The 27,960-nt window shown below is 42.2% G+C and overlaps 1 protein-coding gene across 3 annotated transcripts in view; it reads left to right on the top strand.

Moving 5' to 3' along the window:
* The first annotated feature begins 660 nt into the window (after window positions 1-660).
* Window positions 661-27,960, top strand: part of SH3GL3 (SH3 domain containing GRB2 like 3, endophilin A3) — a 45,165-nt gene continuing 17,865 nt past the window's right edge. The window contains exons 1-2 of one of the 3 annotated variants that reach the window (XM_015873005.3): window positions 3,885-4,009; window positions 4,777-4,933. Coding sequence is in view for 1 of the 3 variants with exons in the window: in XM_015873004.3 (XP_015728490.2) it covers window positions 784-828 (45 nt within the window). In the remaining 2 variants the exon portion in view is untranslated. Of the gene's footprint in view, window positions 829-3,884; window positions 4,010-4,776; window positions 4,934-22,434; window positions 22,541-27,960 lie in introns of those variants that run through there. The other 2 variants (XM_015873004.3, XM_085514969.1) reach the window with 2 other exon arrangements.

Raw genomic sequence — 27,960 nt, 5'->3', positions numbered from 1 at the left:
CCAAGCCAGTGAAACCTGCAGGCTGCCAGTGAGAGCCCTGTCACCCTGCAAGCACCCCAGGTTCTCTCTCAGCACTTCCAGCTCCACCACTGCCAAGTGACCTCATGGCCAGGGCCAGTGCTTTACTGGGGGGCATGACCACCTACCTATGGGTACACTGTTGACCCACAGCCACATGTAAGCGTGCAGTCGCTTCATCCTGCAGCATCCAAGCACATGGCTGAGCCACCCATCTGTATGTCTCTCCTTGCCTTCCTGCTGCTCCTTCAAAAATAACAATAACAAAAAAAAAACACATCCAAACCACAGAGCGGGTTTATTCTACTGCACAGCCCCAGGCAGTCACTCTCTGGACTGCTGCAATAGCTTTCACGCACTAAGTGCATCCCTTCAATTAAGATGCCGTGTAGCAATGAGAGCTACAATGAGGACAGCAGGCAGCCGGACCTCGGGGCCGCTCATCCCCGCAGTGCGGGCCGAGCCGCCGGCTCTGCGGTCTTCACGCAGCACCGTAACGTGGGCGTGATTTGCACAGTCCCCCCCCACCCGCGCGTGTCCAATGGGCGGACGACTCCGGCTGTATCGTTTACATGGGCACGAACGGCGGCCAATAGGGTGGCACCGTGGAACCCGTTCGGAACGCGATGTTTCCACCCGCGCGGGTACCGGCGGTGCGGGTGACACAGCGCGAGGCCGCGGATCGCTGCCCGGAGCCGCCACCCGCCGGCAGCAGCAGCCGGGGTTCGGGGTTCGGGCTCCGCGGGAGCCGCCCGCGGAGGGAGGATGTCGGTGGCGGGGCTCAAGAAGCAGTTCCACAAAGCCAGCCAGGTAAGGGAGCGGCGGCGGATGGCTGCGCTCGGAGCAGCGGCTCCCTCGGGTTTTCCCTCTGCTGGGTGTTGGCATCGCCGCCCGCCACCCCGGGGCTGGTCCTTTGGTCTCGGAGCGGCAGCTGCACCGCCCGGCCCCATCTCGCTGCGTGCCCCGCAGCCGCCCGATAGGAGCGTGCGGAGCTGGCGGCCACCGTCCTCAGTCCTCCCATTATCTGGGGCCCGGCTCTGCGCTTCCAGTTACTGATTTTGTTACTGGTGTTTCTTTGGTGCCGGGTCTGCGTTTGTGCCCCGTGGCATCAGCTAAAGACGGGGGCTGCGAGGTACCAGCTGTCCCCGCAGAGTTCGTTGTTGTTCTCTCCCACCAACTCCCGCTGTTTCCATACCTGGCATACCACGCATCTGTCCTATAGGGGGTACCCTGCGTTTCTAGAGTTTTCCCTCCTTCTCTGGATGCTGTACCCAAATCTTTTCCTGTGTTTTCATCTCTCCGTTCTCCCGGTGCAGCTTTCCCACTTTCCCTTCCCACAAGGTTCTCCAGTGGAGGAGGCTGTGAGTTCCCCAGAGATCTGTTCTCCTGTCTGCTCTCCTTAACGATGATGGCAAAACTGACACGAGTTCCATAACCCGTCCGGCCAAACTGACAGCTGCTCCTACTCGGAGCACAGGAAATGAAGGCTCAGAGCCTCTGAGCTGCCTTTCTGGGTCCTCCTGCAGGTAGCTGGGGTCTGTACAGCCCAAGTGTGGCTTTGGCTGGATATTGACACGCTGAATAATTATATCTAGCATTTATTGTCAGTAGTGTTATTTCTTCTGTGCCATGTATCAGTCTCATATAATGCCATGTACCTCGATATTTAGTCAATGTTCATTGTTTTGTTGCAAAAATGGGGGCTCTCTGGGTAAACAAACCCAAGGATGGCTTTGCAAAGGCTTTGGTTTGTTCTGCACCCACCGTACTGTTAGTGATGCAGCCTTTGCTGTGTTGAGCTGGTAACACAGATGGTATTTTAGCGCGGAAGTTAAAGAGGTAACCACAACAAATGCTTCCAGTCTGACGGCTGCCAACAGTGTGGCAGGTTGCTTAATTTGGGCACGTACACATAACAAAGACCTAAATAACTGAGGGGGAAGCTGGTGAAGGTAGCACTGGTGACAGAATGGAACAGGAGGATAGACTGAACTTGCCCAGCTATTTCCTGAAATGCTGTGGTACATCCTCCAGTGTTCATTACAGCAGGAAACTGGGATGCATACGTTTAATATTTGTTGATGTTCTTCATCTTAGGCCAAAAGTAAAGTTTCCATTCATTCTCAAATGAAGAAGTGAGCATGGAATTTAAAGGAAGCAGATCGGAATAACCTCTCCTTCTAGAAGGAAATGTTCCTTAGTAGGAAATGCTCATGCAGGAAAAAAGCCAACATTGGAACTGGATTTTTTTGGTGCTCAAGAAAACACAATGCACCTCTTAAGAGTTCATTCTGGAAGACTTCAGATAAGACATTGAGCAAAATAGTATAAAACAAATAAAAGTACGTAGAAAACAATTGTAGAATGTAGCAGAAAATGGGATGCATAATAGAAATGTCAGCCCTCCATCTTTTAGCTTAATTCTTTCACACGATGCTAAAACAAGCAAATGCAGAGATCTCTCAGCAGGATGTTTTATAAGTCTCTGAAGCACTGTAGGATCACTTAAGGAGATGTATATGTTTGTGTACTGAAAGGCTGAGAAATGCCAAGGGTAACCGCTAACAGCAGACACAGGCACGGCTTGGGGAGAGAACAAAATTAATTCCTCACTTTAGTGTTCCCAAAGGAGAATGGGGGCAGATGACAAAACTGGCAAATTTCCCAGAGGACACTGAGGAATACTGAGGGGAATGAGAATTGTGCCAGGACATGTGATTGAAGGAGGATATCTGAAGGTTGGCAGAACCTAGAGACAAAAAAAACCCAAACCCTGAAGGATGGAGCAAGTGGGTTAAGACAGTCTGTATTTAACAAGTTAATTCAAAAATGTGAGTAAATATCAAAGAAGTGACAATATATTTTCAGAAGATAATATTTCCATGCTGCAATGTTCCATGTCACAGTTCCAACTGACATATAGACTGATGTAGATCTAGAGATATAGCCCACACAGTTACAGAATAAATCCAAACATGTTATTTAGTGTAGCATTCCTAACAGCCACTCGTTTGCTGTGGAACTGCTTTTATTTTCCATTTCCCAGGAGAAATCCATTGTCTGTATGTCTTTAGGCTCTGGGGTAAAAAAGGAACCAAGACTTCTGATTTTATGTGTACAGTTGAGGTTTATTGGTTTATTCCATCTGGGGTGTTTGTCTAATGCATGCCAACGTGGTTTATCTGAAGTTACTGCTGAGTAAATAGGGGTTCACTGTAAGAAAAAGTTCAGCGGTCACCTTTGTATGGCTCCTAGAGCCCTCACCCAAACTAAGACACAACACGCTGTTACCTCCCTGGTGTCCTAAAAAGTACCTGGGTCTCCATGTTTGCAATCCATAAACTCACAATAGGAGTTCTTTATGATTTTCTCCTGGATTTTTGTAGCCAGCTGTAATTCTTTCACCCCTGAATGCTCTGTGTGTGTGTGTGTAGGTTTCCACCTGTTTGGGAGCAGGGGTTGGAAGGCAGCTCTGAGTCATGGGCGTTTGTTTGCATTGCTGTAGTGATGTTTGGGCTGTTCGTCTGGGCACTGTAATACCCAAAGGGGCAATTGCACTCCTGCATCACTACCCTAACAATTGTTTTATCAGGGGATGCAGAAGTGATAGACACAAATCAAGCTGTATGTCTGTGCTGTAACAGATAATAGCTTTCAGGAATGCTAGAAATAGGTTTGCTGTGCTTATTACGTAGACTGTAAGTTTGAATTGAAATATTCACATCGATGTATTTTCAAATGGATTTCCTTTACTATTTTTTTTTTTTTTTTTAATTAGCCTGTGGGGAGTTCTGTTCTCGATGGAAAATTTCCCTCCTGTTGCTTTTAGTTGCTGACATATCTGTTTTCCTGTTGTCGATGTGCAGCCTTTGATGCAAGTGGGTGGATCTCTGTGCGGCTGCTCACGTGGGACAGCACAGGCAGTGGGAGGGCTGCGCCTTCTGATGCTCACCACAAGTATTTTTAGAGTGCCATTCTGTTTAGAAAAACTGTAAGTATGGAGCATGGATAGGATGGCCTTCCTGGTCAGCAGGTGCTGCTGTAGCTTCTGCTGTGTTCTATCAGCTCAGTGAGGCTGGCATCTCAGTGCTGTGATGTGGGACCCTTTCAAAGCTGGAGGCTGTATGTTGGGAGCCTCCCTTCACCGGGGTGTTCTGGGTGCTCAGCCATGATACTGCTGTAAGAAATCTGATGGTGACCTTAAATTCATGTTTCATGTCTTTTTTTCTTTTTAATTGTTGTGTTAGGAGTCTGTCTATTAGCAGCAGTCTCAGTATCAACGGATTATTCATAGAATATTTCTTAGGCTTGGCTCCTCAGAGGCTGTAGAAATCAATACTTTTTTTTGTGAAACACATGACTGCAGTTATTGTGAATGTCCTATTTGCAATGTAAGCATGAGCAGTGATTGTTAGTGAATGTAGAGTGACTTCTTAAACCCTTTCTAACTGACAGTGAAGAAAAAAAGGACAGTGTTATGAGGCATAGACTCTTCTGCCTATAGATGAGCATAAAGGTGAACAGGTTTTCTAAGCAAAGATGAGTTTGTCCAACATTTTGGCTTCTGGAAGTTTAGCTTATATGCTCTGGGCACTCCTCTTGTATTGTCCTGAATGGCATTTGTTTTTTCAAGTAGTGCATCTGTCATCTGTTTGTAGCAATATTTTTGAAGGCCTTTTTCTATTGTTTGTGCTTCGTTTTTGTTCCTTGGCTTTCGGCTCTCACCAGCAGTTACAAGGAATTCTTGTTCTCCCCCAGATTTCTGCTGTTACTCTGTTGATTAATGTGGCATGTTGATCCAATCTGCTGGATTGAAAACCAGATCAGAATGGAGACCTTATTACCCAGGCAGAATAAATATTGCTGATTGAGTTTTGTTTGTTTGATATCCCTGCATACCTGAGGCCTTCGAAGGGTGAGCAATTTCTCTTCCTTCATTTTTGTGTCCTTTGCTGCTGTGTTTGGGCTTGTCCTTATTCACAGCAGCCTGGGACTTTGCCATCCCACTATTATTGCTGTACTTTCCATCCCATTATAGCATTACAGCATTATGTTTTGTTTTCCTATTTTTTTCCTTGCTCTAGTTGAATAACTAACCCCAACATAATAAATAAGTCTTTTTCAAGTCCATTTTGACTTTGCCTTAATGCATGAAACCTTTGGTTACACAAGTGTTAGCAAACAAACTTTAAGTACATTGGTAAACTGAGGGAGATGGACTTTGCACAAGGAAAACCTGAACTTGCCATTGAGACACCAAAAGGAAGCCTTGACTAACTACAGACTGGTACATGCAGATCTATTTCTGTCCTGCAACTAGAAGCTGTTAGCATCCAGTCTGTGAGAGATGCTGCTCCTTCACATCTAACTTGAATTGGGCACCATGAATCCTGGACCTCAGCAGGGAGATCTTCTGTCCTATTCCTAGATTTTATGATGTAGTCTGAGGTACTCTTTTGCAAATCTGTTAGAATTATAGGGACAGGATAGTGGAGAAAAGACACTGAGTTTATTGTTGGAAATATTTTGAAGTGGATAATTATAATTCCTCTATGTGGCTCATAAAGCAGAACAAATCCTCAACCAATGGCAGGGACAACAAAATAACATTCATCTATCTTCTATGTACACGAGGACATCCTAGTGGTCACTGCTCATCTTTACCTGTGCTGTTGTTGGAGACTCCTGTTATGCAATCAGGTGATTACAAAACTGTAGTGCGGATGATGATGCACTGCTCATCTTGCATTGAAGAGAGGAGAGGCTGAGGATTAATATAAGTTTCTGAAATCCTGTTTGAGGATGGAGTTCTTGCTGGGTGTTCTTTTGTTGTTGATTGGTTTTCCAGGACTAGAGAACGGAGCTAATAGGTACTAAATATCAAACAGATGTTTGTGGCACTAAGCTGGTTTTCTATATTCAAAACACAAGTCTGATAGAGTTGGGAGGAGAGGGAAGCTCACTCTGAAGATTTAGATTTATATGTATATTCACAATTATACTGACAATTATATTTGTAACTTGCTAAGCAGGCTAGCAGTAAGGCATAACTGCAGGAGAAGGAAATGTTGAGTATTTCAGCCAGCATACAAGTTAGCAAACACAACATTTGTGTGCCTCTACAACCTTTAGCAATGCAGCTCTCAGAGCCTGCAGGAGTTGAATCATCTGTGCTGCAAGCTGGGAATCCAGCAGTGTTGCAGCTACCATTTGGAGGTTACGTGTACCATATGTAAATATAAAAATCTGATTAACATTGCAATAGAAAATAGTACAACATGATGGAATGGAAGCTGAATTTTCTCCTTGAGCACATCTCCTTTTATAGGTTCTTGGCTTTGCTGAAGGGTGTTGTTGCACAGACATCCTGCAAGCTGGAGCTGGAGCCCGGCTCATGCTGTTGTTGCCTGAGTCATTGTGGCACATGCTGGGTAATGCATTGCAGTGCAGATGCTTGAGAGTCCTTCAGTGCTGCAAAACAAACAGATAAGGGAAGTACAGCAACACTGTTGTGTTCAGATTTTCTTCAGTGCCATTTGCTAAGTGTTACTCCAAGTTGCTTTAATATCCTAAGCAGATACACTTCTACCATGAAGTTGAAATCCCCTGTGGAATTTGGGACAGACTCTGCAATGCACATCCAGGAGAACAATTTCTGTTTAATTGTGCTGATAAAAATCTGGGCTGACCGAGTGCAGTGTCTCCTATATAGGCAAAAGCAGCTTAATGGTGTGACAGCAAAACCTCATCCCAAACCCTTGCTTCCTATTGATGTAAGAAAGCTGTATAGACTCAGTGCTGTGATGTAGCAGCAGTTCCAGAGCAAAGTATTGCTGAAGAATGGAAGTATTTTCAGTATAACATTTTGTCTGTTGTGCCACGCCAACGCTTTCTATTAACACTGGTGTAGTTCAAGTTTTAAAATATGTCCCTTCTTTATACTTTCTGCAGCAACCCTGTAACCCCTGGCTTCTAATGATATTATTAAGATCAATCTGCTTCTATTTATATAATGCCACTTTCACCCCGGTGTATTGGCTCATCTAATTCTGCGCTGTGCTCTCTTGCTGTCCAGGGAAGGAAGCCACTGCTGCAGTTCTGTGACAGTTGAGAGCCAAAGATGTGGGTTCTGACAGTGCTTTTAACAAGTCCAGTTAGGGAAGGATCCATCAAATGTTAGGTTACACCTCCAGTTTGGTTTGATAGATTTCTAGTGTCCTATCACTGTATGTGCTTCTATTATTAATGTTATTAAGTTATGCATATTGATGGGAGAATATACCCTTTCAGTTCCTACAGCATCTCAGATAGCAGCAGCTGTGTATGTGAAACATGACAGTAACTCAGCCTTGCATGTTTTATATTCAAAGGACAATACCAAGCCTCTGCTCACTGTTAGTTCTTTTTCTATTTGAATTATGTTTTTGGTGTTGTACCTGGGTGTAATGAGCTGAACAGGACATTGGCCTGGATGGGAACTGTGCTTGATTATAAGAACTGAGAGCTTTTAAATTTCTTTGATTGTCAGTTTTTTCTGGCCTTGTGTGTTCAGGTTGTAGATAAAAGGTGGAAAATCTTATTTTTTCTTGAAGGAAACAATTGTAAAGCCAGAATAAACAGCCTCAGATAGGAGCACCCCTTATCCCTTTGGAGTGCATTGCAGAGGCAAGTAGATCTCATTGTTCCCATTGTTTTCTCAAGCAGGTGCATGTAAATAAAGTACTTGAAGGTGATGTGACTTTGGGGTTAAGGAGAAAGCCAGTAAGAGAACCAAAGGTAGATTCTGTGTTTCCAGGCTACAGATGCAACGTCCAGTCCTCAGAAATGGTATCACTGCTTTGACTCAGAGAAGGGTCAGCAGAACTGAAGGTTCAGTATTTTCACCCAATGTTTCTGGTTTTAATATCCCTCTGGTACTGGCAGGCAAAAGTTTAGAAACTCAGATTTTCAGGTAACAATATCTGTGTAGCAGAGAACAAGTGGGAAGACAATATTAGTGCAGCAAGAGTGTGATTGGAGGTGAGAAACTCAGTGTTTTGATCAGAAGTGTGAACTTGCCTTTTGCAGTCCTACTGAGGCAGCTGGGAAGTGAGAGATCCATTGCCTGTGCTGTCTCTAGGAGCAGAGAATCCACAGCCATGGGAACACTTTCTCTTTCCAGTGGAGAATGTAGCACTTGTCAGCCTGGCTCCTGGTTGGTGTATGCGTGGTGGAGGAATGAAGCCCCATGAAAGTGAATTATTAATCAAAGTCACTGACTTTTCTTCAGATCAGAACCAGCAGTTCCAGTTCTGCTCTCTAGAAATTCATTCTAAAGAAAATATGATGAGGTTTCTTAAGACAGCAGGTGGAATTCTGCTCTTGGTGTAAGCTGCTTGGGTGTCTGCCTGGAGGCACTGGAACATGGCAAGCGCTGCTCACCTTGAAGGTTGGCTGTTTATCATTTTATGGCTTTAACATCTGAACACTCCCTACCTGTTTTTCCCATGTAAATTGTAATAAATGTAAAGCACATTCTTTGATGTTGGATGTGGGCTTTTATTCCCCCCACCCCTGTTTCTCTGGGGGTGGGAGGAGGAACAAATCAAACCTCTTAGTTTTCCTGATGTCTCCTGCAGCTCTCCACATGCTCAAAGACTGTTTGCATTGTTTCTCAGTGGAAGAAACTTTTTCTCCCTCCCTTTTCCTGTTCAATGAAAATTTAGTGGAAGAAAAATTTCTGTAGTGAAGAGTGGAAGGAAGGCACACAAGCAGGCTGTAAGCTTAGGTTGGAAAAGAGTTGCAGAAATAGCTTCATATTTGGGGAAGTACGTTGCAAAGGGGACTGCAATTAAATTGAAACGTATTTGCTGGTACTTGCTCTAATCTGCAGTTATGCTCTTTGGGTTTTTCCTCAAGTTATACACTTGGTTGCTTCTTTCTAAGCTCGGTCTCACTGAGCAAACTCTTCCCTTGTCCCTGAAAAGGGGAGATGGTTTTAAACTTAAAACAAGGGAGATTGAGGTTAAATGTGATGGAGAAGCTCTTTACTCAGAGGGTGATGAGGCCCAGACATGGGCTGCCAGAGCTGTGGGTGCCCCATCCCTAGTGGTGCCCAAGGCCAGGCTGTCTCAGCAGCTGAGCTGGGAGGGGGCACACTGCATGGCAGAGACTGGGGGTGGGGGGAAGGGAAAGCGGGGCTGCAAGGTCCCCTTCTGTGAATCTCTGAATTTCTGTTCACTGATGATCATTTCCCGTGCAGACATTTTTGTGTATTTGTATAGGGCCAGGTACAGCAGCTCTGCTCACAGAGGGACAGAAGAGGCAGATAACACCAAGAGCTGCTGCACTGGCAGTTTGTGAGTTGGTGCCAGAGCACAGTGGGTGCTTTCTGTGTGCAGTACCTGTAGGTGAGGTGCAGGAGGCACTTCCATCTGCTGCACACCCGTAACAGGCAAGCTAAACTGAACCCAGTCCCTACTGTTTGGGCTAGCAGCTTCTGTGCCTGAGTTTGCAGTGTGCAAACTCATTTGTGGTTAGATGCAAGGTCATTAGGCTTCAACAACTTCTTTGGATGTGACTTGCCATTAATAGAAGAATATGTTTCTTGTTTCCATGTTCTTTCCAAAGTTGGAACAAAGGCCATCCGTTTTTCAAGGTGCTTTTGTTCATGTGTTGTCAGTAAAACCTTGAAACACATTGAAATGTGGAAATCCCTGAAGCTTATGGGTGTGAACTGGCTTACCTCTCTGCTTCTGAAAGCTCCAAGCCTCAGTTTTATTATGGGTAAATGGAAATTGATGGCAGCACTTCCATTACTTTGTATAACTGTGTTGTATTTATAACCTTCGTGTCCTCCCCCATCGTCTTTAAGCCTTTGGATAGAAACACTCCCCACAGATAGCCTCTGCCCAAAATATATCTGCTAGACATTACTTAGAAGGTAAACAGTTTGCCCTTTGGTCTCCAGAGGAATATTTCTGAGCCAACTTTGCTTAGAGAAGATTTGAAATTCACTGTGTGGAATGACACAGGCCCTGAGCAGCGCTGCTCTATGGCTGACTTTCTGCCAAAGGTCTAGGCTGAGCTGCTGCATTCTTGCTCTATCATAAATATTCATGGCTTCTTACATTGCTTTTTTGACACCTACTTCGTGGAAAGTGTCTTTCAATCCCCCATGTTAGTTACTGTCATTCTGCTGAGTTCAGTCGGGTTAGTGCAGGGCTGCAGAAATGAAGGCTCTGTGAGTGGGGCTGCAGCCTGCTGCAGAGGAAGAGCAAGTTCAGCTCGAGCAGCCTTGTGCTAAGGAAAGCTTGCATAACAGATTTGTGACTTTGCACTTAGCACCTCTTTGTCTGTCTGCATGCTTGGGAAGCAGCCAGAGGACTAGTACAGCTCTCTTATCTGATGAACAAGAAGTTTGTTGATACAAGGGGAAAAGATGCACATAAAATATAGTTCTTCTTGCGCAAAAGCACCGATGCTGCTGGGAATTGCTTTTAATTTTTTTTTTTTTCTTTGGATTAGGTGAAAATTGCATTAAGAAAAGGAGGAAATGAGTTTGCAAAAAATTGTGAAGTTCTCTGAATTTATCCTGCCAAGTTTGGGGTGGTTTTTTTTTTTTTTTGGTTGTTCTTGTCCTTTATTGAACTTTATAAAAAATAAGCACCAGTCAAGGCATTCATTTACTCGTGGCATTCTGCATGGTGTATCTTAAAGGGATGGGAAAACAACAAATCTTCCTCTTCTTTGCCTTTATTTCTTCAATCAGAAACTTCATATTTTGGAAGACTGTCCATGATTCTGTATACTAAGTAATTTAGAGTTGCGTTATTAATATTTAGCACATTTCACTTTATATATTCTTAATTATGTGGTACTTTTGATCAAGAGTGAAAAGACCACGTACACGGCTTTGCTTAGCAAGAAGAATGCAAGAGGTGTTCTGTTGTGAATGAGTTTGTAAATGATTGAGATCTGCCCATCAGTGATCTCATAAGCTGTGGTTAAAAGTTCCTTTTTCCTGGAGCTTGACATGTTTTGGCACCAATGGGTTTGTAGCAAATGGGTTTTTTCCATCCCCCATCCCCTTTCCCCCCAAAAAGCCATGTGCCAGCACAGAGGAGGACAGTGTTTGACCTTCTTTGCAGCACTACTTCAGAGCTTCTTGGGGATTTCTATCAAGGTCTGTGTTGTCCTTTATAGATTATACTAAACATCTTTCCAGCTTTCCATGTTTTCTGTTTAAAGATAGGATTTTAAAAGGTTTGAGAACAATGGGATACAGGTAATTCTACGTACAATGAGGGAAGTTCTTCTCTGTCCAATGGATGAAATCCAGAGTATCTGTGCTGGGTTTCTGTTCCATTAGAAGGAATTGTGCCTTGTGGAAGTTCAGGACAATTCATGTCTTTCTTAGAGTGTGGGCTGTGAAACCCAATTGTCCCCAGTTGCATTTTAGTTTGCGGTATTGTGCGTAACAAAGTGCTTCTGCCTGAAACCACCAGTGTGTTTTGAAATCGAGTTGTGAGAATGAAGCAAAAATGTCTGGTGGTTTCATCTCTAGACCTGTCTTGGAAATGAAGAGGTACATATATGTATTTTAAACTGTGATACTTAGGGTTTTTCTAATATGTGTAAGAATGGAGCATGGGTTATTAAAAACTTGTAGCTAAACGAGAGTGTCAGAGACTTGTCTGTTCCATTTAGACTTTGCAGCTCATCCCGAGCACAGGCTGCATCAACCAAGAGAACAAGATACCCAAAGTCCTTTGTTTTTACCTCTCTTGGATGTTGCTGCTGGCAGCCTCACATGAAGTCAAAAGCTCTGCAGAGCTGCTGGGAGTCTAGTTTGGGAATTTTTCATAACATTTGGATGGTGAGACTGTAACTCCACTAAAAACTCACTTGTCCTTGCAGAGGATGCAGGACCAGGAAGCACATTGCTTACAGTACTCTAATGCTGAATGTGAACTTAAAGGCCTGTGGAAACCATCGACCAAAATGGCAATAAAAACAAGCTAACTAAAACCTCTCAAGCTGAGCACGCAAAGATCTTACTGAGTCAAAGGGAAGGTATGCAGTCCCCATACAGCAGGTACAGGTAGGAAGTAACAGTGACTGACTGCATAGCAGAATGGAATGAGTGTTTCATGATCTACTAAAACCAGTGTGCACTAAGTCACAGGCAGCTCTAAAGGTAGAAATGGTGGCACTTAAATCAAAATAACATGCAATAAAAAGCAGGGATAGGTGATGAAATTATCAATCAATTTTACAGCAACTTAATAAAATCCACAGGGTTAGAGTAAGGGCTAAGAGTGTAGGTAGTAGTTTATTAACATTGAAGAGCAAATCATAAGTTGATTATGTGGGAATGGATTTCAGTAAGAATTACTGCTAATGGAGAGAAAAGTAGCTTCTGAGAGAGCAATGAATAGATCTGGTTTGACACTTTTCACATGCAGGTAAGGTATACTTGCTAATAAGCATTGTTCTGAAGCAGTGTTGAGCAATAGTGTGGTAATGTGAGAAGTTAATGCCAAACCAGAGAAAAAAAAATGTATATTTTTTTTTATATATTGATTTTGGTCATCAGTGCATCTGGCCATAAAACTTCTGTTGGCAGTCCTGTTGCTCTCCTTCCTCTGTATGGCCCACAGGGGAGCTCAGCAGTGGATGATGACTGTGTTATTTACTGATAATGGGTTCACTAAAACTGTCACTTTAAACGATGGCACCATCAAGGAAACTTTTGCTTTACCTAAACATGCAGTTTTTTACTAACTTCTAACATGAAGACTGGCACTCTTAACTGTTTGCTGTGTAGTGGTTCTTAAGGTCAGACAGATTTAAGAATGCTTTCCCAAATGCTTTGAGCTGTAAATCATTACTAAAAGTACCCACGTCTTCTCTGCATTACTTCACCTCTGATTTATCTCAGCAAAAGAACTGTATTGGTGGTAAAAATGTTTGCCAGTTTATTTCTGGGACTCAAATTTACTGCTTGTTGAGTATATTATGATACTGTGGAATTCAGTGAAGTTGATGTAAGTATGGTCTGACTTTACAGAAGTACAATTAGGTCAGCCCCAAAGCTGAGTGAAAACTCACCTTTGCCAGCCCCTTACTTGGGTAGGGATCTCTGACATCAGCTGTGAGTGATTTGGTCTCACATCTGTGTGCTGAGGGTGTGCTTAGGACATGGCTTAGGAAGAGATGGACAATGCTCTGTGTCTTGGTAATGAAGCCCTATCTACTGAGCCTTGAAATAAATGGCAATCTATTACTATCCTTATTATTATTGTTGTTATTATTTCCATGAGTTTTCAATATAACTGTTTGAAAAGCAGAAATCTTTGGTCATGGAAAATGCGGCAGGGCAATTGGATATTTGGGTTACTCAATGTAGTTAAGTGTTTTCAAGAATAAACAGCCATTTACATGATTTAAGGATTTTAATTGCCTATTATGCTCATGCAAGCTGCGATTTTTGTGTTCAGTGATCTCTCTCCTTTTGAAAAATTGGGGTTTTCAGCACAGACTGGCTGTGGGCTGCTTGTGTGCTGAGAGCTGGGTGGGCCCTTCTTGAGTGCAGGTTGTTCTATCATCAGTGCAGCATTTAATGCTAGCTTTCATGAGAGCCAGTGGGAGCCATTTTACGTGAGCAAGCTGGGGTAGTTTAGCCTGAGAAAAGAATGAAGGATCCATTTTCTGGGGTTATTTCCAGGGCATTGTGCTGGAACTGGTCAGATGATGTTCTGGGAACACCGAGTGCAATAACCTCCTTTAAGGAGCTATGAATCAGAGCAGTGCACTCTTGCAGAATATGACTGACTGTGCCAGCATGTTCTGGAATAAAATGAAGCATAGATTTTCACTAGAATGAGTGACAATTGCTAGATATCGTGTGCTGAGTACAGAGGTATTGCATCCACAAGGTAATGCAAAACTTATTGTGTGTGGGACCGAGAGGTTAAGAACATCTGACTGAAGAGTGGATGGTTGGATTGCTTTTGGTACACACATCCCTTTCTACTGCATGGGCAAGTCCTGTGTTTGTGGAAGCAGCTCCAACCATGGGATTCCATCTGGGGATGACACAGCTGCGTGGCAGCTTGCAGCAGCCTTAATCTGGGCCTTTAGATGGGTCACCTGATTGGAGCAGCTCACTGTGGTCACACTGCAGCTGGTGCCAGGGCAGGGGAGGCTCACTGGGGTGCAGGAGGAGTTAGAGAAGTTAAAGCAGCTGTGGAAAGCCACCTGAAAGGATATTTGAATGTTATAGCTGAAATAAGGGGGAAGGAGTTCTGCTCAATTAGGTAAGGGCTAGCATGGCAAATGAGGCAGAACAGAGGTGAGAGTTGGGCTGAGGTTGTAAAGGGATTTTGTGGCAGCAGGAGGCAATCTGACCAGTGAAAAATAAGCATGGTGTAGCTTTTCATGTTCTGCCAGTGCTCTTTGGGCAAAACAATGTCATAAGGGACCACTTTGACAATTAAATGTCATCATCTGTAAAAGCAATCTTTACATATAGTCATGGGAGACATCTAATGTAGAAACATCTCAAATGGAGCAGGGGTTAGAGTAATGGCAATGGTAACATGAAGGGTCCTTATGTAACTTGGAGAGGGAGCATGCAATGGAGTTGTTTCAATCTCCAGCTTTCAGAGTTAGGTATTCTGTTTTATAGCATAAACACTTTTTCTTATTTTCTCTGTGGGCACATAGATGTCTGTCAGAAGGAAGCCACACCTTATCTATGGGCACAGAGAATATCTTTAGAAAGAGGGGTCAAGGCCAAATTGAGATCGCTTTTTTTCCAAGTGAATTTTTGGAGGGAGAAAGGAGTGTTAATGTGCTAACACCCAGAGGAACTCTCTCTGCAACAGCTTGTTGTTCATAGCTCCAGCTGCTCTGCATGAAGAGAAAAAGGCATGAAATCTTGTTCTGTGTGGAACAACACACCCAAAGGGGGCAGGAAGTGGTGCTGCTTCACACCCACCTCAGGGTTCTGCTCCTCAGCCTTTGTCACCCTGCAGGAGGGATGTTCCTGTGCTGCTGCTGCTCTGTGTTCTGGAGGGATAAGTGAGCACCAAAGCAGGTCATGATTTGGAATCCAAAGTGACAAATTTTACTTTTCAAAGAAACTCAATTTTTAGATTTATTTTTTATTTTTTAACAGAAGTTTGTAATTGAGCAAGGAAACAGTAAAGTTGGGAAAGAGAGGAAGGATAGTTACTAAGGATGTTTTGCCAGCCCTTCGGTGCCTTTATACACGCTCCTTTAGGAGATATGCTCAGCTCCATAAGCAGCAAGATTTTAAGCAGATTAAGGGACACTATTTTAGATTTTCAGAGTGAACTACCAGAGTAAAAGCATGTGTGTGTGTGCAACACTATGGTTTCATGTATGTCATTGTTTTTGCCTGTGTGAAGTCTCAGATCAATGAATATGAAGTTTTGCCAGAGGATTCGTTATGAACTCATGAAATAGGTTTGTATCTTGTCTTTTGAAAAGCTGACAGTCTCAAGTCTCACACTTTGCTATCACTCCTCAGTCTTAAGAAGGCACCGATGTGAAATAACATCTTTAAAAATTCAGGTATGTTGGTTTATGTCGGTGTATGTGATTTCTCACGGAGATGTTTTCCATTTGAGATGTGTGCAGCAAACATTTTCAATGTGCTGACTTACAAATACATGCGCTGGCAGCAGCGTTGAGTTCTTTGGGAAGCACAGTGGAGATTTGTCAGGGAAGTGTTCAAGGTTGGGGAACACAAAGTAGTTTTTGTTGTACAGCGCATGTGCTAAAGAATAGCTGTAGCAGACAAGTTTTAGTCAAACACCCAGTAATGCCGTGATGTGTCAGTGCCTGGTGCGAAGTGACTCACTCTCTATAGAAATGTAAAATCGCATTATAGAGTCCAGAGTCTTGCATTTTATTTGTATATGGACAAGAATTTCCTTTGTCGACAACACTATGCTTTTCTTCAGTATCTGTGTGTTTAATTCATTCCCACTGACACCCTGCTGGGTCCTGCTGTGTGCATCATCTCATGGAGATCAGATGTTTAATTGGTAAAGTTTTCCTCTGTTTTCTGGAGGTTTGGCACTTTCTTGTCCTTTTCCATTTCTTTCAGTGATTGAGGGTGAGGTACGGCTGTCAAACTGTAATGGCTGTTCTGATATATGTAAAAAAATAACTACCAGCCTCAAATCTGCATTAATTTGGGCTTGTCCAGTGTTACTTCTTGTTCTGTGAGCTGTAATGAGTGGGAAAGGTTATTAGATGCTGCTTTGAAGAACCATAGCAAGAAGTCATCAAAAGGCCACATGCATGCAGGCAGCCTTTCTGTGCAGAGCTTCGTGCGGTGACACGGAGGTGAAGGCTTTAATTAGGAAAAGGATATTGCTCTCTGGAGTGGGTGTATATTTTGGTGCACGTAAGTTGGACTTACCAGCAGGAAGGAGTGGGAGGCACAGAAATCTGAAAACTCTGGGTTCGTATCAGGATAAACTCAGTTTTGGAATGTACTTCTCAGTGGTTTTGCTGTCCCCAAAGTTCAGTAGCCCCTGAGGGCACTGAGGGGAAAAGCACTGTGGTTTAGAAATTCCTACATGAAGCCTGTGCTGTTTACTTTTCTTGTCACACTGATGTGTTCAGATAGTTAAAGTTACAGAGCTGGTGGGGGCCCTGATCACCTCTCCACCTCTCCCCTGCACTGGTGCCTGGGAAGGATGTCAAGGCTCATCCTGATGCCAGGTTTGAAGCACTTGGAATGATGGCTTACCACATCTGAAGGAAAGACCTCAGATGTGATGGCTGGTTACAACTGTAGTGCTAGATACAGTGGCTATGCCCTGCTTCAGCTGGTTTAAAATGTGGTGGGACCTAAAGATAAGGGTCCATCTACAGGACAACAATTGTGCTGCAGCAGATAGTCTGGGGACATAACTAGCAAGCTCTGCTAATCTTTGGGTGGTCCAGCTCATCTGTGGGGATCTAGAGTGTGGAAAGCCCCCATGCTTGAATTGTTCTTTATTGGAGCTCAATTCCTTTGGCCAGAGCTCCTTGGAAAAGCAAATGCCAGTCCTCTGCAGTTGCGCTGTGTTAGTGCTCTGTTGCTGTAGTCAAGCTGCTGCTTGGTGACAGCTGCTCTTTTTTTTTCCTCTTTAAATGTACAACACATTTCTTTTCATGTGATTCAGTATCTAGTGCTTAAGCTCCACGCTAATGTTTAAAATGAATAACAAACACATGTAATTAGGAAGCTGAGAGAACTACTATGTGTTGTAGGAAAGAAAGAAAAAGCAGCCCTGTTACAACTACAGTCGAGCGTCTTGCCAAAATTACCTGTATACAGTTTCTGGTATTTTAACGTTTTCTGTCAAAGCTTAGTAGAGAAGTTGGTATTAAGTGAGCACTGCGTGCATTTTAAGAGGAAAAAAACCTTGTAGCCTTGTAGAAGTGGGGGAATACATTCCTTTAAACATTTTCTGCTCGACTATTAATTATGATGTATGCTTCTAGCTCATGTGCTTATCTAGTAATCTTAACTCACATTGCTCCAGGGTCTGACTTGAAGCTTAAATCAAAACATGTTTTGCTGACAGATCCGAAGGCAGGAGGAGACTCAAGTTCCACTTCAAATCTGAAGAACTGAATACATGATGACAGTGTTTTGTCCAAGTGACAGACCTTCAACTGCAGTCCTCCATTTCTGCAGGTGATTTAGGATTCAGGCCATGCTGCTTCTCCTGAGCCTGGCATTACAGCACTTTATAAACTGTTTGGCAAGTAGCTGTGGGCAGTTAATAGAACCAGTTGCACTTATCTGTTGTGTCCTTAAGTTCAAGCATCCAAGCGTCTGTGGGAAAGCACTTCTGCCATTTACAGGCAGAAGGTCAAAGTTAATGAAACAGTCATAAACAGTGTGCATCATTGTGATAGAAACAAAAGCTGATAAGTAGTAAATTTTTGAGGAAAGGCTTATTGCAATGCTCCTTGAAAGCAAAGACAGCTTTCTAGCTGTTTCTCTTTATTATCTGTTCCTCAAAATATCAGCAAGAACGTAGTCTTCTTTGGGATGTTCGTTACATTATTTGTTGTCCTGGGACTCTTCATTCCTTCAGCCTTGAGTTAGAGATGTTATAAATTAAGTGTAATCTGGTCTTTCACTTCAATAAAAGAACACAAGAGTGAACTTGAGCAGAGTATTGGAGAGAACAGAAGTATGCGCAGCTCCCTCTGGGGAAGACTGGTGAGAGAACACTTGGGAGAGAAGGAGGGATGAGTTATCATCATCTTTTATGTGATTTTAATTATGAACAGTTTCATAGGATGAATACATACTGATGGCAAGGCCTGAAGGGGCACTCATGTACCCGGGGCAATTCCTCAAGGCCTCATTCATATGATACCCCTATTAGACACAAAGCAGGCTCTCTCTGTATGGCTGTAAATCTCAAGGCAGGAAATTGGTGACTTAGGGAAATAGTTTACAAACTGCTGAATGAACATGTACTGCTAACCTGTCTAATAGGCATGGAATTAAATCTGCACTGCCAAAAATGTGTGTCTACCAGATTTGCAAGGCTTTATCAATCTGTATCAAACACTGAGGTGGGCAAGAGCTTAGATATAAAAACCAAGTTAATTTTCCTCTGCTGTTTAAACCTGAATTGATCAACTCAGGCTTAAGTGGTGTTACAATGGCCTTACATACTTACCATGAATTTGTGTTCTGAGTTTATGTCAGTATACATAAATATAGAATCGTAGGTTGGAAAATCATTAAATGCAGAATCATTTGGAAAAGACCACTAAGATCATCAGGTCCAACTATCCACCTACCATCAATACTGACCATGTCCCTCAGAGCCACATCTCCATGGCTCTTGAACACCTCCAGAGACTGTGATTCCACCACCTCCCTGGGCAGCCCATTCCAGAGCCCAACTGCTCATTCAGAAATGAATATCCAACCTGACTGTATGTGAGCTTTTTATTGAGTGTGTGTGTGTTTAGTACAGTTTCCTTGAATTCCTTTGCTGATTCATGTACATTCATTGTCACTACAAACAATACTGTAGTGAAAATAGTAATATAATATCCTGGACCTGTCTTTCATCCCTTCAGTATGCATGTTCATATACAGACCATACACATACTAGTTTATAGGAACAGACTTCATACATAAGAGGTCAATTTATCTCTGTTTACTGAGTTTGTCAAGGAATTTATACTGAACAATATTTTCTATGGATGTTGCTGTAGGATGTGTGATATCTTGAAAGGTACAAAGGCACCTGTCTGATAAGCCTTGAACATGTTTCTAAGAAAGAAATGAAAGGGGACTCTGGTGTCCCAAAGAAGATACACTGTGAAAGTATTAGAAACAATGTAATAATGACAGCGTAAGAGGAAGCAACACTTATCTTTCTGCCCTGTCTGCATCAGTGTTTAGTGCTACTGGCTGTGACTTGCACTCCTAGGAAGAGGTAACTCCTGCATTTGCAGTGGCAATACATTGTGGGGTGAAGGTGTAGGAAAAAGTAACTTTAAACTAAATTTAGAAATAGTGATTGATGTGTTATGCTTGGAGACTGTGGTAGCTCAGCAGTGCTCGGTTTGGTTTTGGTTTGCTATGAATACATGTGTATCCCAAAATGAAATGGAACCAACTAGAAAAAGGAAAAACAAAACTTGCTGCAGTGGCTCTAATCTCCAGCTGGTTTTGGAAGGTAAATGAGAAATAGTAACCGTACAAAAGCACAAGCCATAAGCAGGCTTTCCCCATTTGCCTACAAGGAGGAAAACCAGTGTTGTTTATTTAAGCCTGGTTTGAGTCTTGCTCTGAAGATGGAATGAAGCACTTCTCTTTGTATCCAGACTTGCAGACTGGAGGGTTGATTTTGCCTGACATCTGAACTCTTGGATCACACAGCAGGGCTTGTTTTTGGAGTGCTGTGACAGTTAGTTTGGACATGGCTATGCTGATAACTTCATTTTTGCACTATATAAGATGGAGACAATAAATAGATAGATAGCAATAAGACCAAAAACTTGCTGTGATCAAAATCAGCTTTTACATTTTACACCAGTGCCTCTTTATCCCATTTCATTCCTACTGACTTCAATGAATGAAAAGTCATCTTTTCCTTTGAAATTTCTGTGGTTCAGTGGTGTCAATATTTTGTGTGTGAACTGTGTTTGAGCATCAACGGGCAATGAGCTGTAGATGGCTGTAGCACTAAACCTGCAGTATCCTGCAATCTGTTTCATGAAATCACCTATTTGAAGAGCTATTTGTGGAAGAAAATTAATAGGAAATATTTATTTTATATTTCTCTTTGTGTAATTTGTTTGGGGTTGGAGCAGGGGCTTACACATAGCATGGAGAGAGAAATGTGTCATAGTAGAAAGGAAGCTATAAGAAACCTATGGCAAAGAGAGAGAAGTCATACAGAGGGGTAAGGCGGCTAGGACAGGGATAGACCAAATGGAAAAACAGTACTGGTGGAAAGAGACTAAACTGGAAGGCAAACAGGTAAATATAAGGCGTGAATATTTTTATTACTAGCCCTAAAATGTACAAAGAATGTATAAAAACTATGGAAAAGGGACTAGAATTCTCCTCGTTTAAAAGGTGATGGCGAGAAAGAAAGATGTGTGGAGCTACCAGTGATCAGTGCTTGGCTTGCTTAATGTTTCTCAGAGAGAGAATCTGCAAAGCTTAAAAGAAATACTCAAGAGATGGGGGAAAGTGACAGCTCTGTAATTATGCACTGTGATGTGAGGAGAGCATGCAAATAGGGCTGCCAGGAAAACCTGATGAAGGAGTTTAGTACCTTAACAGAACTGACTGCCCCTGGCACAGGGCTGCGCGTAACACAATCCTTTTCTGTGGTAAAGTGATTTTCTTGCTCACCCTTTCTCTGCTTCTTGTTTCAGTTTTTGAGCAGTCCATGAAGATGATGATATTCAAACAAAGACCAGGTTTTGGCCCTAGAATTTGCATTTGTGGCATTGATATAACCTTGGTGATACCAAGAAACACCGGTTTTGCTTTCCTTTCCTCAGTTTTCCTACTTGGTCTTGCACTTGGAGCTTCAGCAAGCTTTTAATTGTCAGTGGGACTCTGTGGGAACCCAGCAGGTTCTAACTGTCTAGGGAATGTACTGGACTGTTTGCATCCCTGCTTACCAGGGACGCGTTTTGTTCCTGTGCCTCTTTTCCAGTATCAGAGCTGTGCTGGCTGTCAGAGGATGGTCGGCACAGCCGTGGGTCTCCTCTTGCCAAGGTTTGGAGACTGGGTACCTCTGGCTGAAAGGAGATTTGCAGCAAACCTTAGCTAAGGTAAAATTTTTACAGATTCACAAATAAAATATAAAACTAAAATGCTGATATTTTGAATTGGATTTCAAATGAATTGACTTTGAAGTGCTAAATGTTTAATCCTTTCCAAAGTTATAGTTTCTTTTGTAAAGCTTTATTCTTCTAACTCTAATACTGGTGATATAAGCCAAGCTGAGCCAATTTTACTAGTGCAGATGACTGGGATTTGAGAGGTAACAAAAGGAGGAGAGGCAGGAGACTCCCAGAAGAAAATCCTGAATCCATTGCAGAAAAAGAGTGGTGCAGAAAATGGAAGTTCTGATGTAATTTAGCACTGTTGCACATGCCTCTTGTGTAGGTAGGACTGCCATCAGATCACATCCTTGCAAAACATGTCTGTTCATTTGATCTAACAGAGTGCTTATGAGTCGCAAGCCATCCATCTGAGCACTGTTGTGTGAGTTGTGGCTCTTCTAGAGTGTTATTTTCAAACATGTAGTTGACTTTTATGGAAACGTGTTTGCAGATTGTCAAAATTATTACTTCACTTCCTCTGTGACTTCTGGTTCTGCTGTGTCTGCATGGATTACTTAAAAAAAGTACTTACCACCTGTGCAGCCTTTATTTGTAACTGTAAGTAAGGGAATCCTCTGCTATGCTTTAATAGAGGAAACGTGAGGAGAACATAGTGTTTAAGAAGAAGGCATTAAGTGATAATAATAAAGTAGTTGTTAGTTTAGCCACTGTCAGCTTTTTATGACTTGAATCTGAAATTAAGCAGAGCTCATGTTTTGGCAGTGTTCTCAGTTGGTTGTGCTTCCGAGTCTCATGAGCCAGACTTCTAAGAAGTATTTAAATGCCTTGAGATTTAGATAAGCACGTGGTGAGATTTTCAAAAGCACCCAGGTCCCGAATGCCTCTTGGGTTTGTGTGTATGTGAGTGAAAGCTGTTGATTAATTCTGCTCTTTTGAAACAAAAGCACACTCAGTTTGATAGGAAATAGCATTCCATCCCAGTCTGATGAGCTACTGAATTATTTCAGAACTACTGTTTTGCTTGTGTTTTTCTATCATTTTTTCTTCTTTTAAGCAGAATCATAGATGACATTCTTCAGGGCAAAGAAGGGTGATCTGATGCTGGCATTCTAGCTGCGGAATTATTGGTGATTTACCAAAAGCATCAGTTTACCTCAAATTCAATCAGGTAATTAGCTTTCCATTTCTGCTCCTAAATTCCTGGCACATCAGGAGCTTAATGTTTGGTTGAGTCTGTACCAACTTGCTTCTCACTTTTCCTGGGATGTCAAAACCTATTGCAGTGGCTAATATGTGTTTTCTGCTTAGAGCATAAGTTCTGGAATCCAGAACTATGAACAAACACAATTCTTAGTGTACAGACTTCCTTGTAAAAGTCTAGATTACACAGTCTGTATTTACCTGCACTTTGGCTAAGTTTTGTTAATAAGGTTAATTACAAGGCTGCCTGACTGGGTCAGCTGCAAACAGGATTTTAAGTGTTGACCAAGTAACAGTAAGCATCCAGCATTCCTGACCCTACTAACAATTCTCTTGCTGGCACAGACCTCTTGTGTCCAGCTTTCTGCAGAACAACTTGAAGGAGTGTTAGAGCTGAAATGTGCTATCTGAAGATTCATGGAATATTACATATGAGAAATAAATTAGAGCACTGGAGTCGTGCGGGATGAAATCCAAGTGTAGCTGTCAGAGAATGTAGAACTGAAAAAACCTGATTTGTAGAAGTACAGCAAGTAGCACATGGAGTCACGCAGAGTGCTTTGTTAGAGGTTACTGTTGATTTTATTAACTTCAGGACCATGACCTGCACACTGTGTTGTTTACCCCTAACTTAATTGTTTAATTCCCATCACTTAATGTCACTCTATCATCTGTAACTGTTTCATTCGAGCACAAGGCATTGCTGCATTGTTTGCCCCTTACTTTGGAGGTGAAGATTTTCCAAAGCACCTCCACAGAATCTCCCAGGTCTGTTTAGACCTCTGCTAATCTTTTATCTATTTCTTTTTCATTTTGATTGAAAGAACAGGAATAAAAAAGTATTCCACACGATTCAGTTATGACAGCAGAAAGAATGGCAAAGATGCCAGGAACTGGTAGAAATGGCCCTTTCATATGCACAGTGCCAGCAGGTCTGTATGTAAAGAACTCATTAGTTTTGTCAAAGCAGCACGCCCTTCTCTTTTGAAAAACTTCTGTTGTGATAACACTCCCAGGTGGCAGAATCTTTTGTTTTAACTGTGTTCCTTGTTCAGCTCATTGCTCTCCTAACATTCTTTTCATCTTTTTCACTTCTGTAAATCCTTCCGGAAGAAAAGGTGGCTGTCCTCACCTTTTCATGTCATGTTCTTGTGTTCAGCACAACCTGGTTTCCTAAGCAAATAAATCTTGGATAGATTAAGTACATTTTAAGATATAGCAAGGTATCTTCAGCAGTTCTTGTTCACATGAATTGATTTAAGCTGGGAGAGATCACACTAAGTACTGCATGAAACTGTATGAAAAAGAATTCCAAGTCAGTGGGAATACTTATTTACATGGCTGTGAGTTTTTAGCACCATCACTTCTACGGCAGAACCTCCAATTGATCAGTTGAGCAAACACATATTATGTAACAAATATATATATTCCTGAAAGGGATGGTGTGGGTAATCTCTATGATTTGCATCTAGTTTGCCTCTTGAAACTCCTTCATCAGCAAGGATGTAATTGCTCAAATGTTTTTGCAGGTACAAGTGCTTGCCAGGGCTTTCTTGATCCCAGAATACAGGGCTTGCACAGTTTGAGCCTCCTTGCTAAATAAAGCTGAGCTGCCACTTTTGAGCCATTGCCAGAACTGTGCAGTTGCAACTCAGCTCCTGTGGCTTTGGTTGACTCAGCATGGTAACTGCAGGCCTTGCATTCCATGTTGTCAATTGGGATTTTTTCCTATGTGAGTGTATTTCTGATGGACTGGGTCCATTCTTGCTGATGCTGGCAGCTGTAGGGCTGTCTGGAGCAGTTACAGCTGCCTGCTGCATGGGCTTTTCCTGCACTTTGGGTTATGCCTGGCAGTGGAAGACTGGCTCTACATGGAGCCTGTTAAGGGCAATGTGTGTGTGTGTATATATATTAAAAAACATACATACCTCTTTGGTATTTTGTTTTTTGTTTGTTACTGGAACAGGTTTTGCTGATGGATCCATCACAAAGCCCCAAATGAAGTTCAGACATGCTCAAGACTGTGAGCATAGCCATGAGCTCCCCTTGAACTATGGACACACACTAGCTTAGACTTCCTGTTTCTACCTGGAGATCTGGGAATAGAGGTCTTTGGTAAAAGGCTGGGATGTGAATTCCTGTGGCCATGGATGTGTTCCTCCAAAGCTGTGGTTCAGCTGTGTGTGATGGATGGGGAGTTACAAGAGATTAATTCCAATGGATGTAACACCTTTTTGTCTGTCTGTCTGCATTCATGTATGTATGTGCTCTGCACTAGATACTGCCGCAATGTTGTTTTGATCTTTGTTTGCAAATATGATTATAATTCTTAATTAGTGTTAATGTCTCACACATTCAGAAATGTTATATTATATTTTAGAATTGCATACAAACTGTTACGCTCACTTCTTAAACATCAGTGTATGAGCCCTGTTGATTTCAGAGATGTTTTATACACTGACATGGCCATGAGAGCAATAACAAGCATTTTATTTTCTGCTGTCAGAGACGATTGTGACTAATTGGCCAAGTGCTTTGGGGAGACCAGTGCTGGCAGTGCCTGAAATTTAGTAGAAGAAAAAGCTGCCAAGTATTTCTTGAAAAGGTGCTGGCCCTTTGAGCTGATACCAGGAGGTACTGAGCACTCTGCTCTTGGTTCTGCAATGTACATAAGTGCCTATTAAAGTGCCAGCGTAGCTGATTTGCAGGAGATAAGCCAGAATGCTCTGTATTTGCAAAACAAACAGATGCACTTTGTAGATGACCCCTTATTTATTTATGGGGGCGAAGTAAATCTTTTCTTTCCAGTACACCAGAGCAATAATATTCCTGTTTTCTTTGAAAACAGCACACAGAGGCAACAGGGGAGTTGTGGCCATTGTTCAGTGCTTGGCCCCTGAAATAAGACATTGTTTGATTTTCTCCAAAGCATTCGGATGGCGTGAGCTATGTCAATATAGCTAAAAGAATGTCATCAGGTGCATTTTTGTAATCTTTTTTTTCCCTGTTGTATTTTTCCAAGAGCCTGAGGAAATGTTTGTTTAGCTGTAGAGTATCCATTTTCATTTGGAGATGATTGTCCACGTTCTGTGGCTCCATGTTCGTTGTGTCTGCACGGCTGTGGGCCCCTTCCTGGGACATTCCTTGTGCTGGTTGAGGCATCTGAAGAGGCTGCTGTTCTCATACCTGCTTGGCACAGGCATCCCCTGCTGCTGATCCAGGAGCAAAGAGCACTGTCTCTTTTGTTCTTTGTTTAGGTCTGTGTTGGAAATGTGCATCCTAATTTAGCTTCTCAGTGCGGGGCCATGGCAAGGAGGAAAAGCAGTGAATATATGATGCATTGTAGAGGAGCCTGGAAGCACAACACAGAGGATGACAGATGTTTGAAGTTCTAGTACTTTTGATCTGATAGAAAGTCTGGCATCTTGGTTCTGCAATCTGAATGAGTGTTGCGGAAAAGGGAAAGAAATAATCCCTCTCCTCTCAGGAGGGCAAACACTGCAAGGAGTTTCTACTTCAGCCAGAAGAAATCCTGCCAGCCACCTTACTCTCGCCATTGTTTATGATAGGCATATCATTTAATAAGGTTCTTCACAAAGCCATTAGTATTGCCACATCGCATTAAATCTTCTGCATGTAACAGCTTAACACCAAACAAAACAATACAGGCTTCAGGGCAGGAACCAAAAGTTTTAATGATTTATTAAGAGAAGAGAAGCTATTATGTGTTAACTGTACAGGAATGTAGTGTTTAGCTGTATTTAAAGATATGCCTTAATGTATTTGTGCACTTTGGCCCAGTGAAATGTTTCTGTGGGAAATGCAGCCATATAGTTATAATATATCCTGGCTTTCTCTGTATTAACTTTGGGATGAATCTACTACTTTTTTCCAACGGATTGCTTATTTCCGTTCTTTTAGAGAAACTATTTTCATAGCTCTGGCTTTTTTGTTAAAAGATTTTTCTGCCTTAAAATGTAGGTTTTGCCTCCTGGGTTTGATACTGTGCGTATTTATGGCAAACAAAGGAATTTTCCATCCCATTAAAATTTCAGCAGATAATTTCAACAACTGATTCTGAACAAAATAAATGCTGTTGCTTGGCGAAGGGTCATTCAAAACTCTCTGGTCTTTGACAGGATGTGATACCTTTCATTCAGTCATTAAATTGTTTTTGATGATTTCTTGGCCAGTAATGGACAAGACAATTGTTGGCTAATTAAGGACTTACTCAGCTACTGTTGGAACAAGTGGATTTCAAGAACAAAAAGCCCTGTGATGGTTCAATCATCTGTTGCAAAACAAAGACAAAACAAGTGAAAAAGAAAGTCAGAGCATGTGTGCAGGTCTTTATTGGCTTGGTAAGAATCCTATTAACTGGTGTTATGAAATACCCAGCGGATATATAAGAAATAGGGTAATTGTTCTGAGAGTTGTATCAGCTCTCTGATGGTCTTCAATATTTTTGGCAGTTTCTGGCATTCAGTAACCATCCTTAGTGAAATACAAAAGAGAAGAGTGTTTCAGTTTAGTGGATGCAATATGCAAAGCATTGGAAAAAACAGCATTTTCTTTTCTGAAGGGCATTTTCACAGCCTGTGTGAGAATGGAGAAGTTCACCATTCTTGTGCAGTTAAGAGGTATAAATCTTAACATCCTTCATATAAAAAGCAGTGAATAATTAGATGGGACCTTGAGACCTTTTTCATTCAGTTTTGTTGAGGCTTAGACTTCAGTTTAAACTGAAGATAGTTTGCATGATAGACCCTTGCTTCATTACGAGAAGAGATGAGAGAACTACCTTAAAGAAATTAAAGTAACTAAGAGATGTGAGAATGAAATCTGGGTGTTATGTTTATGGAAAAAAATGTTTTCTCTTAGAATTTAGAATAGGAATTCCATGGAAGGCAGATTTTTGCAGGTTTTGAAGACTGTAACAGAACTGCAGTTTGCATTTTGTTGGATATGTGGAGCTCAAATAGAAATAATAGCTGGAGTGTTTTTATCCAAACTCTGTTTTTTCTTCATATTTATCTTCTCAGAGAGAAGATAACATTGAGAACATTGAGCCTATAAGCGACATTTAGGTTATCTAATACAACATGCTATTCAGTTCTTCATTACTACAAAGAGCAATAGGCTCTAGCAAGAAGTTACAGCCAAGGATCATTTGTGTACAAACTGCACTGTTTCTTTATTCAAAAAGGTGTTCTGTCTTACAGGGCTTACAAGTTCTGTAGTGAATTATTCCGTGGTGGTTCGCTGTTGTTACCTCTATTAGCAAATCAAGTGCAATGGAGGGAGTTGGACCAACACCTGAGAGGAAGAAATCCATATTATTTCATAGGTGCGGAGCTGTTTTCTGGGTACAAATATTGATCTGGATGA

Source organism: Coturnix japonica, chromosome 14 (genome assembly GCF_054131305.1).
Source record: "Coturnix japonica strain WE chromosome 14, WE-NBRP24, whole genome shotgun sequence".
NCBI classification, from domain to species: domain Eukaryota; kingdom Metazoa; phylum Chordata; class Aves; order Galliformes; family Phasianidae; genus Coturnix; species Coturnix japonica.
This window is presented reverse-complemented; position numbering and strand designations above follow the sequence as displayed.